Source organism: Salvelinus sp. IW2-2015, linkage group LG4q.1:29 (genome assembly GCF_002910315.2).
Source record: "Salvelinus sp. IW2-2015 linkage group LG4q.1:29, ASM291031v2, whole genome shotgun sequence".
NCBI lineage: Eukaryota > Metazoa > Chordata > Actinopteri > Salmoniformes > Salmonidae > Salvelinus > Salvelinus sp. IW2-2015.
This window is the reverse complement of record NC_036842.1, coordinates 64,217,807-64,236,394: the sequence shown is the minus strand read 5'-3', so window position 1 is coordinate 64,236,394 and position 18,588 is coordinate 64,217,807. Positions and strand designations below refer to the sequence as shown.

The window sequence follows — 18,588 nt, the reverse complement described above, 5'->3', positions numbered from 1 at the left end:
ACCCAAGACTAACAACAGTCAGCACCCAGTAATGTGGTAGAATTCATCACACCCAGACTAACCAACAGTCAGCACCCAGTAATGTGGTAGAGTTCATCACACCCAAGACTAACCAACAGTCAGCACCAGTAATGTGGTAGAGGATCATCACACACAAGACAACCAACAGTCAGCACCAGTAATGTGGTAGAGGACATCACACACAAGACTAACCAACAGTCAGCACCAGTAATGTGGTAGAGATCATCACACAAGACTAACCAACAGTCAGCACCCAGTAATGTGTAGAGGATCATCACACCCAAGACTAACCAACAGTCAGCACCCAGTAATGTGGTAGAGGATCATCACACCCAAGACTAACCAACAGTCAGCACCCAGTAATGTGGTAGAGATTCATCACACCCAAGACTAACCAACAGTCAGCACCCAGTAAGTGGTAGAGGATCATCACACCCAAGACTAACCAACAGTCAGCACCCAGTAATGTGGTAGAGGATCATCACACCAAGACTAACCACAGTCAGCACCCAGTAATGTGGTAGAGGTTCATCACACCCAAGATAACCAACAGTCAGCACCCAGTAATGTGGTAGAGGTTCATCACACCCACATTACTGGGTGCTGACTGTTGGTTAGTCTTGGGTGTGATGATCCTCTACCACATTACTGGGTGCTGACTGTTGGTTAGTCTTGGGTGTGATTTATGATCCTCTCTCCACACGGAGGGAGTTACAACTTGTTTTTCCTGGTTTGTCATCCTTGTCTATTTCCCCTTATCCTGCATGTGGAGCAGTAGATTTGCACCCAGTCCTAAGCAATCCCAGCTGCTCTAGCTGACGTTGTGCTATATTTTGAGCAATAGACCCATCTTTGATATTTCCTGTCCAAAATGTCCATTATTGGCCTCGTAACTGGAGTGCACTGTTCCAGCCCTTCAGATTCCAATGTTAGGTTGTCATTATAATCTTTTTTGTCMGTCCCTTATCTAGTCCTCGGTGTAATAGGCCAGACTACTGTCTCTCCAATCAATGATTTGAATCATTTAATTTAGTTCTGTGGTGCAATGAAAACCAGTGTGTAATTACAGACCCAGAATTACACAGAGGCCCTGTTTCAGTCCTTACATTTACATTTAAGTCATTTAGCAGACGCTCTTATCCAGAGCGACTTACAAATTGGTGCATTCACCTTATGATATCCCTTACAGTTTAGTCCAATGGATTGATCCTAACTGGCCTCTGTCTCTCCTCAGCTACCTAGACAGTTTAGACCGGATCGGTGCACCTGACTACCAGCCCACAGAGCAGGACATCCTCAGAACCCGAGTCAAGACCACTGGCATTGTAGAAACTCACTTCGTCTTCAAGAACCTGCACTTCAGGTAAGACACTGGCTCAGTGCTCCTCTACCTCCTCAAATATCTCTCTATTCTAACTACTTAATGATTATTTTTAATATATATTCCAACTGGTTATGCTGCATTTACATTGACCTTTTCATGGAACCATGACTAGACGGCTAGTCTCATAGACTAAGTCAAAAATTTTGTCAAAAACAAAAACTTAAGTCAAAAACAAAAGTAGGGTGGTTGGGTGGGCGTATAACGCGAATGTCTACCAACCCAAAAGTTGCAAGCTTGAATCTCATCACGGGAAACTTTTGTAAGCTAATTAAATCAAATTTCAAATMAAAWMAWAAAWAATTATATAACCCTTCTTACATCAGCTGATATCTCAAAGTGCTGTACAGAAACCCAGCCTAAAACCCCAAACAGCAAGCAATGCAGGTGTAGAAGCACGGTGGCTAGGAAAAACTCCCTAGAAAGGTCCCAAATCTAGGAAGAAACCTAGAGAGGAACCAGGCTATGAGGGGTGGCCAGTCCTCTTCTGACTGTGCCGGGTGGAGATTATAACAGAACATGGCCAAGATGTTCAAATGTTCATAAGTGACCAGCATGGTCAAATAATAATAATCACAGGAGTTGTCGAGGGTGCAACAGGTCAGCACCTCAGGAGTAAATGTCAGTTGGCTTTTCATAGCCGATCATTAAGAGTATCTCAACCGCTCCTGCTGTCTCTAGAGAGTTGAAAACAGCAGGTCTGGGACAGGTAGCACGTCCGGTGAACAGGTCAGGGTTCCATAGAACAGTTGAAACTGGAGCAGCAGCATGGCCAGGTGGACTGGGGACAGCAAGGAGTCATCATGCCAGGTAGTCCTGAGGCATGGTCCTAGGGCTCAGGTTCTCCGAGAGAGAGAAAGAAAGAGAGAAAGAGAGAATTAGAGAGAGCATACTTAAATTCACACAGGACACCGGATAAGACAGGAGAAGTACTCCAGATATAACAAACTGACCCTAGCCCCCCGACACATAAACTACTGCAGCATAAATACTGGAAGCTGAGACAGGAGGGGTCAGGAGACACTGTGGCCCCATCCGATGATACCCCCRGACAGGGCCAAACAGGCAGGATATAACCCCAAAGCACAGCCCCCACACCACTAGAGGGATATCTTCAACCACCAACTTACCATCCTGAGACAAGRCCGAGTATAGCCCACAAAGATCTCCGCCACGGCACAACCCAAGGGGGGGCGCCAACCCAGCAACTTTTCAACTACTTACTACTTTTTAGCTACTTTGCAACTACTTAGCATGTTAGCTAACCCTTCCCTTAACCCTAACCTTACCTCTTTAACATAACTCCTAAACTTAACCTTAAACCTAACTCCTAACCCCTWGCCTAGCTAACGTTAGCCAGCTTGCAAACATTAGCCACCTAGCTAGAATTCATAACATATCATACGTTTTGCAAATTCATAACATATTGTACATTTAGCAAATTCRGAACATATTTTGCAAATTCGGAACAAATAATATGAATTGTAATTCGCAATATCATACGAAATGGGTGATGGACATCCCCAAATTAATACATACCATACGAAACATARCATATCATACTAAATGRAGTGTCCTGGATTTACATACAGAATGATACGAAATCCTCTGAGACCTGGTTCTTCTGTAGCTACAGTATGTGTGGTTAAATGGTGATTATGATGTGTCATACATGGATTGTACCCTAGATTAATGTTTTTTTCTCATTATTGTACCATGGCAATTAACATTTTATTTTTTTAAATGAATGAGCGCTGGGATCAGCACAGAGCGCTGGGAGAAAAGGAGCTGTGACTGAATCTACATTTAAATTATAAGCTCTAGTTAATTATTCTAGAACTGCCAAACCTGAAGACATACTATTTTAAGTTTAAATCATTAAGTATTACCTGGATATTTTGTGGTATTTAATGCACTGTAARATCTAGTGCTACCAATTCATTATATTACTCATTCTTTTTTAAAGTGGGATGTACATTGAAAAAGCGGGATGTGCAATAAAAATCCCCAATTCTGCTTGTTTTTTGACAAGGTAAAAATCTGTTGTTCTGCCCCTGAGCAAGGCAGTTAACCCACTGTTTCCCGGGCGCCGAAGACGTGATTGTCTATTAAGGCAGCCCCCCGCACCTCTCTGATTCAGAGGGGTTGGGTTAAATGCGGAAGACACATTTCAGTTGAATGCAATCAGTTGTACAACTGACTAGGTATCCCACTTTCCTTTCCATTTAGCTTCGTTCAACATGGTCATGTTATCAGTTGTTTTTCTATCACAAAACAGAGAGCTTGTATTTTTCCTCTGCTACTCACACAGCGGCCTTCCTCCTTGTCTGCCTGAAGGCCTGCTAGCACAAAGCAGCTCTTTGTTCATCTCCTTCTCTGACTCAGTCAGCTGATTGAGAACAAAAAATACATTATGAAAATAATGTGTTAAAGGTCCAATTCAGCCATTTTTATCTCAATATTAAATCATTTCTGGGTAACAATTAAGTACCTTACTATGATTGTTTTCAATTTCTCAAGCAATAATTTTGCTTGGATTTCTAGGAGTGGTCTAAACTGAAAACTGAAAACTAGCTGTTATTGGCAGAGAGGTTTGGAGCTCTCTTATTGGTCTATTAACTTAATTTAATTTACTGCGTGGTGATGTCAACAGGCAGGACAAAATATCTATCATGCCAAAACAGGCTGAAATTTCAGGCCGTCTTTTCAAACAGCTCTTACACTAAAAGGGCATTATCATAATTTTCACAATTTCACAGTATTATTCCAACCTCAGTGTGGAAATATATAGAAAACACAGGRAAATCACGTTTTTGACTGCACTGGGCCTTTAATATAATATGTAATAAACAGTGGTGTGCATAGAGAGGCTGCAGGACTGTCAGGCTGTGATGTTCCATTCATTTCTGATCCTAAAACTTGCTCTCTGACAGGCTTTTTGCGAGAGCTAATGTAGTGTTCCGGTACTGAAGAATGTTCTAGTCTAGTGGTACTGGACTGTTGTCCTTTCCCAGACCTGTTCCAGTAACCCCAGCAGTTGTGGGTGTGCCCTGCCCCTGACCTGAAATGCTGTATCTACAGCACAGAGACCTCTACAGCCTTCTGTTTGCTGGCCTGTGGCAGCAAACCCTTTGAAATCCATTGTTCTTCARATGTAGGGAGGGGTTGGAAATCTGTGCATGAGCCTAACCTCAATGGGAAAATTACAGTAGCTATGTTACTCAAAAACTATAAGCAATTTCAAAATGAATACCGTAGAGATATGCCATACCAATGTGTTTTTGCTATGTCAGACTGACTGTATGTGGTAGATATTGTACTGACACTGTATACTTTATACTACAGTATGTGATCCTCTGAGTGGTTGCTTTTGGTTTTKCTGTGCACCTGTAATGGATGGTGTGTGTTCCATAGGCTGTTTGATGTGGGAGGTCAGAGGTCGGAGAGGAAGAAATGGATCCACTGCTTTGAGGACGTGACAGCCATTATCTTCTGTGTGGCACTGAGTGGGTACGACCAGGTGCTGCATGAAGACGAAACCACGGTGAGTCACACACACACACTTAATTAATTGTGTCTATATCTCCATAAAACACTCTACAATACAACACAGTAAATTCCTTTTAATTTGAGTCATGTATGTTTCCTTTGTTGAATACATCAACATAATGAACAACAGTTTCCTACACCGGGGCTACAGTGCCTTGCGAAAGTATTCACCCCCTTGGCATTTTTCCTATTTTGTTTTCTTACAACCTGGAWTTAAAATGTATTTTTATAGGTTTGTATCATTTGATTTACACAACATGCCTACCACTTTGAAGATGCAAAATATTTTTTCTAGTGAAACAAACAAGAAATAAGACAACAAAACAGAACATTTATGGATAACTATTCACTCCAAAGTCAATACTTTGTAGATACACCTTTTGCAGCAATTACACCTGCAAGTCTCTTGGGGCATGTCTCTATAAGCTCGGCACATCTAGCCACTGGGATTTTTGCCCATTCTTCAAGGCAAAACTGCTCCAGCTCCTTCAAGTAGGATGGGTTCCGCTGGTATACAGCAATCTTTAAGTCATACCACAGATTCTCAATTGGATTGAGGTCTGGGCTTTGACTAGGCCATTCCAAGACATTTAAATGTTTTCCCTTAAACCACTCAAGTGTTGCTTTAGCAKTATGCTTAGGGTCATTGTCCTGCTGGAAGGTGAACCTCCGTTCCAGTCTCAAATCTCTGAAWGACTGAAACAGGTTTCCCTCAAGAATTTCCCTGTATTTAGCGCCATCCATCATTCCTTCAATTTTGACCAGTTTCCCAGTCCCTGCCGATGAAAAACATCCCCACAGCATGTTGCTGCCACCACCATGCTTCACTGTAGGATGGTGTTCTCTGGGTGATGAGGTGTTGGGTTTTCGCCAGACATAGCATTTTCCTTGATGGCCATAAAACTCCATTTTAGTCTCATCTGACCAGAGTTCCTTCTTCCATATGTTTGGGGAGTCACCCACACGCCTCCTGGCGAACACCAAACTTGTTTGCTTATTTTTTTCTTCAAGCAATGGCTTTTTTTCTGGCCACTCTTCCGTAAAGCCCAGCTCTGTGGAGTGTGCGGCTTAAAGTGGTCCTATGGACAGATACTTCAATCTCCGCTGTGGAGCTTTGCAGCTCCTTCAGGGTTATCTTTGGTCTCTTTGTTGCCTCTCTGATTAATGCCCTCCTTGCCWRGTCCGTGAGTTTTGGTGGGCGGCCCTCTCTTGGCAGGTTTGTTGTGGTGCCCTATTCTTTCAATTTTTTAATAATAGATTTAATGTTGCTCCGTGGGATGTTCAAAGTTTCTTTCTTTTTTTATAACCCAACCCTGATCTGTACTTCTCCACAACTTTGTCCCTGACCTGTTTGGAGAGCTCCTTGGTCTTCATAGTGTCGCTTGCTTAGTGGTGTTACAGACTCTGGGGCCTTTCAGAACAKGTGTATATATACTGAGATCATGTGACAGATCATGTGACACTTAGATTGCACACAGGTGGACTTTATTTAGCTAATTATGTGACTTCTGAAGGTAATTGGTTGCACCAGATCYTATTTAGGGGCTTCATGGCAGAGGGGGTGAATACATATGCACTCACCACTTTTCATATTATTATTTTTTAAGTAACTTTTTWAAATTTCACTTCACCAATTTGGACTACTTTCTGCATGTCCATTGCATGAAMTCCAAATAAAAATCMATTTAAATTACAGGTTGTAATGCAACAACATAGGAAAACGCCAAGGGGGATGAATACTTTTGCAAGGCGCTGTATGTACAGTACACATCCAGTGGCGTAACGCCGTTTAGCGAGGTCTGAGCAATGAAAACGGCTAACTTCTTGCTATTCTACACATTTAGCTAGAACTGTCTGGGACTGGTCTGAGTGGGAAGGGGGAAACTGAAAACTAGCTATTATTGGCAGAGAGGTTTGGAACTCTCTTTCTTATTGGTCTACTAATTTACTGCCTGGTGATGTCAACAGGCAGGTCATAACTCCATCCCACTAACACAGGCTGAAATTTCAGTCAATCTTTTCAAACAGCTCTTACACTAAAAGGGCATAGCTAGGGCTGCGGGGAGGTGTGGTACGCCAGTGTACCAGTTTCCTGCTACTCATGTTGAAATTAAGGGTTCACAATTACCATTACCAGGCCTTTTATCTATGGATCCTCAGGTTTATCTCTGCTCTGAAACACATTGCTGATGTACAGTGACTTACATTGATATGACCGTTTACATGCAAGTGTAGATTCATTTTGGATTCGTTTTTTGTTAMGCAAAAATATGTGAGGAGCTTTACATAACACAGCATTAGATTAGACCACGTAGTTACTGTATTTCTCTCTATGCAAACACAGCAGTCACGCTTCCCATCTGGTTCCAACCAGTTCTCTACCATAACCTSTGGTTGTATCAGCTGGTGTTAATGCCCAGGCAAATGAGTTGATTTCCATACAGTTGCTTAGTTAGTGAGCATCCCTGAGCACCCCCATGGCCAATGGCAGTGCGTGAACAGTGTTTTCGGGGGCCTATATGTGCGATATACAACTCTAACATCCAGTATAATCTCTCCCAGGCCTGTTTAAAAGCCTCATCACATTTATTCTACTGCCATTTCCAAAAGCAGCTGGGTTTATTTTAGAAATATTTCTATATAATTTCTATGTAATATTTCAGGATAATCCTATTTGAAAATACAACAAAATGTTTTAGAATAGAAGGCAATTCCTTTAATTCAGTACAGACTGATTTAACAGACATGATAAACCAAACAAGGAAGGAACAATGGCTCTATTGAACTATGCTTCTAACAGGTTGACGGGCTCCTAAATCAAAGTCATGTTTGTTTACTCCTGGACTCCTATAAACACATGCCGCATGTGTGTATCAGCACGTACACACACACACACACACACACACACACACACACACACACACACACACACACACACCACACACACAACACACACACCACACAACACACCACACACACACACACACACACACACACACACACACACATTTGCATTAATTTCTTGCTCCCTCTATCTGGCTTCCTTTCCCTGTTTTTCCCCTTCATGCAAGTACTGGCACCCACTCAAAGACGTGCACAGCAGGGCATCAAAAATATGTTTCTACAGCAATCCTGTTCAATAAATGTAACTGCAAGGTTTGGTTTCGGTCCTTCCTGCCTGCTCTACAGTTTTCTCCTTTCATCGTTGGGGGGGGTGTGTGTGTGCGTGCTGGCACATGACTGTGGGTGCGTTTCTGCTTGTGCGAGCGTGCACGTGTGTGTGTTTAAGAGGGGGGAGATGAGTTGGGCCCTTGTGCATGTCCATCTCTGCTCCACTGAGCCCCCCCAGCAGCTCTCGTCTCTCCTTCAACGTCTTCTCGTCTCAGCTCCTCTCCTGTCATCTCTCGCCACCGGCTGTCCTCTCTAACCAATCGCCAAATGCTAAAAACCCACCTGGTTCCACAGAGGGCCCTCCCACCAAACATGTGTACAGGTATGAAACCTTAAACAAGGACAAAGAGTCCAAAATCATCTGGAAAGAGTTAAAAGCAGCACTCCTTCTGGCTGTGATGTGATTCTGTGTGTATATAGTATGTATGTACTCTATGTATCTGTGTGTATTTACCTGTGAGTGCCTGTGACTTGCACTGTGAGGATGATATGACACTGTCTRTACTGTAGTATGTGTTGCCTTGTTCTCAGAGTTACTTGTCAGAGGCTCAATCAACTGATGAGATAAATGCTAAACTATGGTCATTAGTTTTCCTATCTCTTCTCTTTCTCTCTCTTACATTTTCTAAGAATTACTAACACTACAAGAACAGTCTCTGTGAATCATCTTGTTCTATCAACAGATTATGATTGGCTTTTTCCTCTGCTCTATTTAATCTGATTGGGTTGTGCGAGCCCTCTCTGCTGCTCTAAGTGGAATGTGATTGGCTGTAAAGGAGCATTCGTGACTTTGTTCTTTGTCTTTTCCACTGTTATTGAGAACAAGGCAACAATTCACTCACACCAGAGAGAGTGTCTGCTTCCAACTCTACAAACACCCTGGTGAAATTACGTATCAATTGTCTAGAAATGTATTTGCATGCCCTCTCATCCCTGTTCTAGAGAGAAGCACACAGGGTTTGTCCTAGACCAAGGCTACGTACCTAATAACATTGTGCATGAACAAGGCTACCCTCCCAGGATGCTGCATACTTGTCATACTTAACATATTACCATGACACTGTGGCAAATAGGACCATGATAATGAAATACTGTAGACACTTTATTTTAGAATGTTCTTGGATCTCGGGGGAAGTGGCTCATATACAGTTACGCTTTAACTCCTGTAAGGGGCATTTMAAGTTTAGTTTCTGTTCTGCTTTGTAGTTTCCTTTCTTCACTTGTTTCTCTTATTTTGTGTGCGTGTGACGTAGTTAGAAAGAGAGCCACACAGCAGACTGACTGACGTTGTTTTCTCTACCCACAGAACCGCATGCATGAGTCTATGAAGCTGTTCSACAGYATCTGTAACAACAAATGGTTCACAGACACCTCCATCATTCTATTTCTCAACAAGAAGGACATATTCGAGCAGAAAATTAAGAAATCTCCCCTTAGTATCTGCTTCCCGGAGTACACAGGTAATTGATGAAGAGTGGAGGCTATTGGGCTAGGAGAACAGAGGGATGGAGTAGCAGCAGGAAGGACAACTAGAAGAAGGGATAGTGTGGTAATGAGGGATAATGTGTAGAAAGGCTTGAAGAGGGATGATTAGCTTTCGGAATCAGAACTGGAGAAGAGGATTCTGTCTTATTATTCTCTTCTCATTTACTCATCCCTTACCTGGCATGACTCCATGTTATCATCTTAGGGCTTATAGTGCAGAGCAGCCAAGGAGTCTGGCTAGCCTGCTGTACTCGCTGTGTAAACCAAGGCCTCCCTACGCAGTTACAGGATAATCAAGTCACTTAGACAAGCACTAGGTTTTACATTGGGTGTGTAATATTTGAAAAAAACATTGTTTTGTGTCTGTTCTTGTCCTTATATCTTTTTCTTTTTTTGTCTGCTTATCTTCCCCTTTTATTTTCATCTTTCTACTTCTTCTTTCTTTTATTAACCGACTTCCTTTCCACATCCTGTCTTGGGCCATATATTTTCTCCATTTCCTTTTTCTCCTGCTTTTTCACACCTTTCTGCAGGCACGGACACCTTCATGGAGGCGGTGGGCCACATACAGTCTCAGTACGAGAGCAGGAACAAGTCCCTCCAAAAGGAAGTGTATGCCCACATCACCTGTGCCACCGACACCAACAACATCCAGTTTGTGTTTGACGCTGTCACCGATGTCATCATCGCCAACAACCTGCGTGGTTGTGGCCTGTATTAACCCAGAGGATAGGCCCAGTGTGTCCCTGGATAGACMCTTTTTCTCCACTTTTCCCTCAGTCTTTTATGGTTTTAGATTTGTTTATATAATAAAACATTTTAATTCAGTTGTAGAAAGAGAGATAGCTGTATTTTAGGCCTCAGGCTTTGCACATCACAAGGAGAGGTGAAGACAGGAAAAAGAGAGGACTCTTGAATGGAACAATTAGTTTAGTTTGATAAAGAATATACATTTTGACAATTTGATACAAAAGTCATTTTAGTGGTAGATTATTTCTGTATGTTTGGCAATATGCTGCATTGTTTTACTAAAACACTTACACAATGTTACACAACAGTAATGATTGCCTAACTGGAATTGGGTCACCACCATAAACAATAATATACAGTTTACACGGAAAACTGCTCATCTTTACCAACAAAGTATCTCTTTTGCTTATTGAGTAGTAGTCATCTGATATGAGAGGAATTTGTGCCTGGACAGTTTTGTGAAACACTTTGAAGTGGGAATTGGAGTTGAAGAGTTGGAGATGTGTTTGTGGCTAGTGGAAGATGTTACCGTGTAAATAATGTGAATTTCAGGATTTTTTTKGGTTTAAATATTATTTGTTGTTCCGCTTATATGTCATGTGGGTTCTAAGATTTTTGTATTGGATGGCTTTTTTGGCTATTGTCTAATATTTGTACGATTCAATGATTCGGTGTGAAATGTGTAAGATTTGAAAGTACAGCCAAAGATGTTTTGAGCTCTGGTCTCACTGAAGGGTACATTTACCCAAACCGTACAGTGTATTTGCGTAACTAATTGTAGCCCATTTATAATGGAAATTGGTAGCAGTGGTAATCTTCATAAAAGTCACTGCCTGTTGAGTTAGAGCTRTAGAAATATTCACCCGTCATATTTAGTTCAGATTTTCTTGTTGAGGTTTAGGTGCCTCAGCAGTCTCAATCAAGCACTGGGAGTTGTTTGACTTACATTGATGGTGATTGGCCTGGCCTAATTTGCCTTACCGGTGCCAATGCTATATTCTTAATGGGAGCGTCAATAGGATAAGCAGTAGGTATTTAATGTGTGTGTGTGAGGTCAAATAAGTTAGTATCTGTTTGTAGTATACTGTAAGAGAGAGCGTGTGTAGGATGAGGTTATCCAGGAAACAGCTGTTCCATTCCTCATTACACAGAACCTCAGGGAGGACACCAAATGTCACAACACCCTCCCTGTCGTATGCCAGATAATGCCAAACCACTCCAAGAAGGGGGAAAACCTGTTGGTTTCTTGCCAAATAAAACCCTGCTCCCTGAGGTTTGATTCCGTCCTCCTCCTTTAGCTGTGCTCTTGTCATGGCTGTAGAAGCTCTCTTCGAAATCACTAATTTGTCACACCCATGCAGGTGCTGGGTGAGTGGGGGTAGGGCAGCCTTAGCTGGCAGGTGCAGCCTCTTGTGTGTCAGGTGACTCTGACAGCCACTGYGGCTCCACAACAGGACATGGTCTCTGAGTTCTCATGGGGAGAAGAAATCTCATTCTGTGCCAAATCTGTTGAGACAGTGTTGGTGTGCCACATTTTATGATGAATAAAAAGCTTGTCCTTGCTGCGGTGTCGGCAGTCAGAGTCACAGCTGGAGTTTTCTATACCAGAGGCTAAACTAAGATGGAAGCCATCAGAAGTCTAGCAGGGCATGTGTGTGTGTCCCAGAGCACCCACCCAGATGGTCTCTCTGCTCATCGTATAGCTTGGCCTTACACCTGACTGATGGCCTATAAAGCCTGTGTCCTTGGTCCAGGGAATGAAGGGTAATAAGATCAGCGAACGGCAGGCAGAGAGAACGCTGGGTAATAGAGTTTATGTGCACAGCAGTGAGGCTGATGGAGTTTTAGGGCCAAGGTAAAGAGACAGATTGGTAAGTGTGTCTGCTGGAGAGAAACGGATGGGAGGTACAATATGTGGCCCGGAGAGAGAGAGAGAGGGAGAGGGAGAGAGAGAGGGAGAGAGAATACACAGTAGTGTGGTCCTCTGATGTAATAGAGATTAGTTTACCACGTCTGCACTTTGCCTTGGTGGAGATGGTTCACGTGATGTACAGGAGCTGTAATACAGTTGATTAGCTGTCAGGCTCTCCCAGTACCCAGTGTGTCAGTCCCAGGCAAGCGCACACACATACAAAACACATACACACACCAAGGTACTTCCAATCACAGCAGGCAAAACATACCAATATTTCARYTGCAGCCATAAATAATAAAACAATCGGCACAACAATATAACTTTTGAAAAGGAGAATTCTTTCCCTGAATGCATTTCACCCTGTGTTACACAAAGACTGCCTCTGCATCAGCATGGGAGGAATACATTGGAGACTATTCTCTGGAGCTTACCACAACCCCTATGAGGAAATTTAATTGTTGTTCATTTGAAAATGCAGTGTCCGTCCAAACCGTACCAAGCCACCAACCCACAAGCAGCACTAGGATGCTGACAGTACAGTACGTCATRGTATGATTTAGTGCCTGTTCTCTAGTAGGTGTTGTTTGTGTCTCACTGATGTAATTATTGTTTGCTCATTCGTCTCTTTCACTGTTATGATTATTTATTGAAGGGTGTATTTATATCAAGGAAATAATAAAGCACCACATGAAACTCTGTCTGACCCTCCCTCGCTCTCTTTTTTTTCTCTCTCTCCCTCTGTCGCTCTCTCCCAGGCCAAGTGCCTGCTTCTTTATGACTCATGGCACTCTCTCTGCGTCATGTTTACCCTGGAAAAGGGAATGATTTCAATAGAGGTCATGGGCTTGATTCAAGTTGGATGATGATCAAGTTTGTGTATGTGCTGTGCAGTGAGTCTCTTCTCTCTTCTCCTCTCTCTCTCTCTCTCTCTCTCTCTCTCTCTCTCTCTTTCTCTCTCTCTCTCTCTCTCTCTCTCTCTCTCTTCTCATCTCTCTCTCTCTCTCTCTCTCTCTCCTTTCTCTCTCTCTCTCTCCTCTCTCTCTCTCTCTCTCTCTCTCTCTCTCTCTCTCTCTCTCTCTCTCTCTCTCTCTCTCTCTCTCTCTCTCCTCCGACTCTCTCTCTCCACTCTTGATCCTCCCTTGCCCAATGGGATGCTACTGAACTAATTATGAGCGTGTCACCGCCTGCAGTACAGAGCCCAGGGGACTATGAGAGACAAACTACTGCCCGTTGCACAGCACACTCACACACACTTTACACTAACACACAACACCTCTCTCAGTACCACAACACACACTCTTACAGACACACAATATTTCACTATGTCTCTCCATCCTCTTTCTCTATCTCTCTCTGTATGCATGTTGATGAGAACTGTGAAGGGATGATTGGTCTGGTCCTGTCTCTCTCTCTCCCCTGCCCCCTGTTTATCACCTGAGTCATTGTCAGACACACAGACACTGAGCACAGCAGCTGCTAGCTGTCTCCTAGAAGCATCTCATTATGTCTGATTCTAGCCATTCAATGTTCTTTATCGCAGAGCTCAATTGTTCGGATTGGTTCAACAAAGTTTCATTAGAAACCCTTTCTTCTCCTACTTAGCAGTCTGTCCTGTCCGAGTGCTTTGGGAGGCTCTCTCTCTACTGTCCTCAAGTCATGAAGCTTGGTTCAACTATTCCAGCTTGGTTTTTATTGCTCTGATGCTAACCTTTCCTCATGATCTGTTTCTCTCTCCCTCCCTACCTCTCTTCCTCCCTCTGCTTCTRTCCTCCTTTCTCTCTTCCTCCTTTTCTCTCCACTGCAGAATCGCATGCACGAGTCTCTTATGCTGTTCGATTCCATCTGTAACAACAAATTCTTCATTGACACTTCCATCATTCTCTTCCTCAACAAGAAAGATCTGTTTGCCGAAAAGATCAAGAAATCTGCCTTGAGTATCTGTTTCCCTGAGTATACCGGTAAGATTTGTAACTTAATGGACACTTTTGTACCTTTTGTAAATGTAAGAATTGCCAAATCGTATCTGCTAGCTGAAACCCTGCAGTTGAGTCTGCAAAAATCCACCTAGGTCTTGACTATGTGATCTTAAAAGGAGTTGACATTGTGGTATATTCAACAGAGGGGAATACAAATATATAGTTTCTCTAACCCCCCCTTGCCCCCCCTCCCTCCCCTGTCTGACAAGGTGAGATGGTCAACCATAGCCTAAGAGAGAATAAAAGTAGCGCCACACTTGAGCAGTCATGGAGAAGGGATGGTCAGTGAGGGCTGTCTCCGTCCCTGTCTGCTCAGGCACAGACAGACAGACACCATWCCCTTTCCTTTCCCTGCTTAGAGAGCTGCAGGGGACACTTTTATATATTTTATTTGGCCTTTATTTATCCAGACGACTCAATTTAAGGAACAGATTCTTATTTACAATGACGGCCAGYGACGACTGGGAAATGCAGTGCAATAAATAATWAATAAATAAACACTGTAGAAGTGAACGTTATTCTGCAGCCTCTACATCTGACACAAAGCTAAGCCAATGGGACTGTTGTATTCTCATGGTAACTAAAGTCACATGGGTTCTCTCAATAGAGTATTGTGATTTTTGCAATAGAGCTAACTACAGATGTAAGATCTTAATTTGATCGCCCTGTTGCAGGAAATAAAAAATACTTGTAGTGTAGTTGAGGTTTAAAAAGGCTTCTGAAGTTTGAAATTTCAGACTTGGACGTCCATTAATTATGTCCATTAATTATAATCCACATAATTCACATTTCCTGTTGCTGCAGGATCCTTCTGTAGCAAACTGGCTCAAACTAATATCCAACATCTGCATAGTTATGTTTGTTATGTTAATATATTTATGTAGCAGAATGTAAAAACATATTGAATGGAATGAATTCAGGCCCTAAAAGCTCCTTCAGCTTAGTTCTTACTCTTTCACTGTTACCTTTCTCTCTGTTCTGTCTTTCCTCCTTTCTCCCTCTTCCTTTCCTCTCTTTTACTCTATCCATTACCTCCATTACAGGTTCTAACACCTATGATGATGCAGCTGCCTACATCCAAGCACAATTTGAGAGCAAGAACCGCTCGCCTAATAAGGAGATCTACTGTCACCTGACGTGTGCCACGGATACAGGGAACATCCAGGTRGTGTTTGACGCCGTCACTGACATCATCATCGCCAACAACCTGCGAGGCTGTGGTTTGTACTGAGCCCTGACCGCCCCCTCGCCTCACCTCTGGAAATTATTCTAATTGAAAATGCAACTTGGTAAATAATGAAATTTTGAAATAGGCATACGTATATATAAATATATATACAGTACCAGTCAAAGGTTTGGACACACCTACTCATTCAAGGGTTTTTCTTTATTTTTACTATTTTCTACATTGTAGAATAATAGTGAAGACATCAAACTATGAAATAACACATATGGAATCATGTAGAAACCAAAAAAGTGTTAAACAAATCAAAATATGTTTTAGATTCTTCAAAGTAGCCACCCTTTGCCTTGTTGACAGCTTTGCACACTCTTGGCCTTCTCTCAACTAGTACAAATAAAGAAAAACCCTTGAATGAGTAGGTGTGTCCAAACTTTTGACTGGTACTGTATATAAGGGCCATACTTGCAAACATTAGAAACAGTTTACCTTTAAACTGTTTCTCCCGTCTCAAAATGTGCATCAGCCAATTAATATCGTTGATTAGTATCATTGTCTCATCAAATAACCTGGCACATTTTAGCCCTATCCTAACCTCACCAGCTGACTGATTATTCTGTATAACAAATTCCACGAAGATATTACACTTTTTATCCACCAACCAATGGCATTTCTTGAAATAGGTGAACCCTGGCCACCAGAGGGATATTTTAAACCTATTTGGTATGGTATGTTAGGCCTATGTAGAACACTAATTCATCATTTAAAAAAATAAAAAAATTAATGCACCTTTATTTAACCAGGTAGGCCAGTTGAGAACAAGTTCTCATTTATAACTGCGACCTGGCCAAGATGAAGCAAAGCAGTGCGACAAAAAACAACAACACAGAGTTACACATAAACAAACGTACAGTCAATAACAATAGAAAAATCTATATACAGTGTGTGCAAATGGAGTAAGGAGGTAAGGCAATAAATAGGCCAATAGTAGCGAAGTAATTACAATTTAGCAAATTAACACTGGAGTGATAGATGTGCAGATGATGATGTGCAAGTAGAAATACTGGTGTGCAAAAGAGCAAAAAAAAGTCTATAAAAACAATATGGGGATGAGTGATCTGTAAGCTGCTCAGATAGCTGATGCTTAAAGTTAGAGGGGGAGATATAAGTCTCCAACTTCAGCGATTTTTGCAATTCGTTCCAGTCATTGGCAGCAGAGAACTGGAAGGAAAGGYGGCTAAAGGAGGTGTGGCTTTTCAAACTTGATGCAAACAACGAAAATTACCAGAAGCCAAGATCACAACAGCTATCTGTCCAATTGAACTTTTGTGTGTGTTTTAATAGCTTTGATTAGCAGATCAACGTGTGACTTCTGTTAAGGATGCTCTCATGAAAAAGTGTTTGGTCACGTCCAACTATGTCAACATTGGTAATTGGCTGATACAGAATTTGTTACAGGAAATAATCATGTCCAGCTGGTGGTGTTAGCATAGGGCTAAATATGCCAGGTTATCTAATGGGAAAAGCTAACAAGTAGCGTTCTATCACATGCAACTACATCAACGATTTTAATTGACTGGTGTGGATTTAAATGTAAATGTTCTAATGTTCGCAAGTATGGCCCCATTGGTTTTAGTTTGTCTTCGAAGAGCTGCCAACAGAACTGATTTCTTATAGAAACCCAGCCTTTAAAATTCTAGAACAAAGTTGAGAACTCGTTTAATGTTTGTTTTTTCCCCTTCCCGACTGTGTCTTTTTGTTTTTAACAAAACAACCATGTTTTTGTAATTTTCTATGTTTTTGTTTATCATGTCTATATTTATTACATGAATATCAGTCCATGGGTGACCTGTACACATTTGCCTGAGTATATTACTGTTGTAATTATGCTGAAAACTGTCCTAGCTCTAACAATGGCTATGATAGGTATGATGGTCATGAGTACGACAGTCAATATCAGTTTCTTTCTTTTGTACCAGACTGGGTTTTCATGGTAATCCTAGAAGTTCTGTTCAGCTATTTGATCATTTAGTTAAAAGGAAACACCCAGGATTGATGCGCYCTTTTTCCACCCATCCCTTCCTGTCACTCCGGTGGGCCTTTGCCATTGGCTGTGTGGATTTTGGAGCGGGGAGTCACAGCGTGTGGCCCAAAGCCTCTGAACCGGATATCTGAAAAGTGTCATATCARTGCCAACCCCAGGAGAATGACAGGTTTGGAGATAGTCCTAGGAACACTTTGTTACTGTAATGAATACCTATTAACATGATCATGTAAGGAACTTCTACTTTTTTATGATCATTTATTAATTTATTTATTTATCGKCTGTCCCACACACCACCTCTGCACTCACCACACACCTTGTACTTTATTCCTCCACTCATCTTTTTCTAGCACCCACCTCTCTCACCTCTCGTTTAATTGTTTTGGGTTGGCCATTAGCTGGGTAGTGGTGTCTCCCGTCACGCCTCCTGACACAAATAGCATGAGCAACCCTTCAGCCTTTGTAAAAAAAATAATAATAATTTAAAAAAAGAGAGTTAAACGCATCACATAGAAAATGTTGAGAAAAAATCCTACAAAATTCACAAAAAAGGTAAAAGAAATGGAAAAACGAAAGGAGAAAAAAACGAAAGAAAAAGACAACCACGACATAAAGAGACAACCATCATATGGACGGTGTGTATGGACTGGGTGTATGGACTGGGTGTATGGACTGGGTGTATGGACTGGGTGTATGGACTGGGTGTGGCCAGTCCTTACCAGTAATGTGGAGATTTGAGGTCAAGGGTCATTGGACTGTGTGTCTTGGTAGAAAGATGTAGATCCTTGGGTTCTAAAATCTTTACAATGTGGAACTATTGAAGAAAACATTTACAAAAAAGTATGATTATGACAATAATAACAATGCAGAAAATGATGATGATTATAATTACAATATCAATGATAATGATGATTCTGTAATATTATTAAAGTATATTTCTTGTGCTTTGTAGCTACAGAATTTTTTTTCTCTCTCCCCCTTTTAAAAAAAATGTTTGGCAAGGGTTCCCGTGATCCACACTTGAACCGTTTTTACTGACTTACTGATGTTTTTGAACTGTACTGATTATTTCTGCCTGTTCTCCCTGCATTACAGTGTCTTTACTTAGCCTGACTT

The 18,588-nt window shown here is 41.8% G+C and overlaps 1 protein-coding gene across 3 annotated transcripts in view; it reads left to right on the top strand.

Moving 5' to 3' along the window:
• Window positions 1–17,953, top strand: part of LOC111962357 (guanine nucleotide-binding protein G(o) subunit alpha) — a 145,390-nt gene extending 127,437 nt beyond the window's left edge. The window contains exons 5-8 of one of the 3 annotated variants that reach the window (XM_023985399.2): window positions 1,256–1,384; window positions 4,817–4,946; window positions 14,077–14,230; window positions 15,292–17,953. In XM_023985399.2, coding sequence (XP_023841167.1) covers window positions 1,256–1,384; window positions 4,817–4,946; window positions 14,077–14,230; window positions 15,292–15,479 — 601 coding nt within the window. In that variant the 3' untranslated portion in view covers window positions 15,480–17,953. Of the gene's footprint in view, window positions 1–1,255; window positions 1,385–4,816; window positions 4,947–9,428; window positions 9,583–10,140; window positions 12,970–14,076; window positions 14,231–15,291 lie in introns of those variants that run through there. The other 2 variants (XM_023985401.2, XM_023985400.1) reach the window with 2 other exon arrangements.
• The last annotated feature ends 635 nt before the right edge of the window (window positions 17,954–18,588 follow it).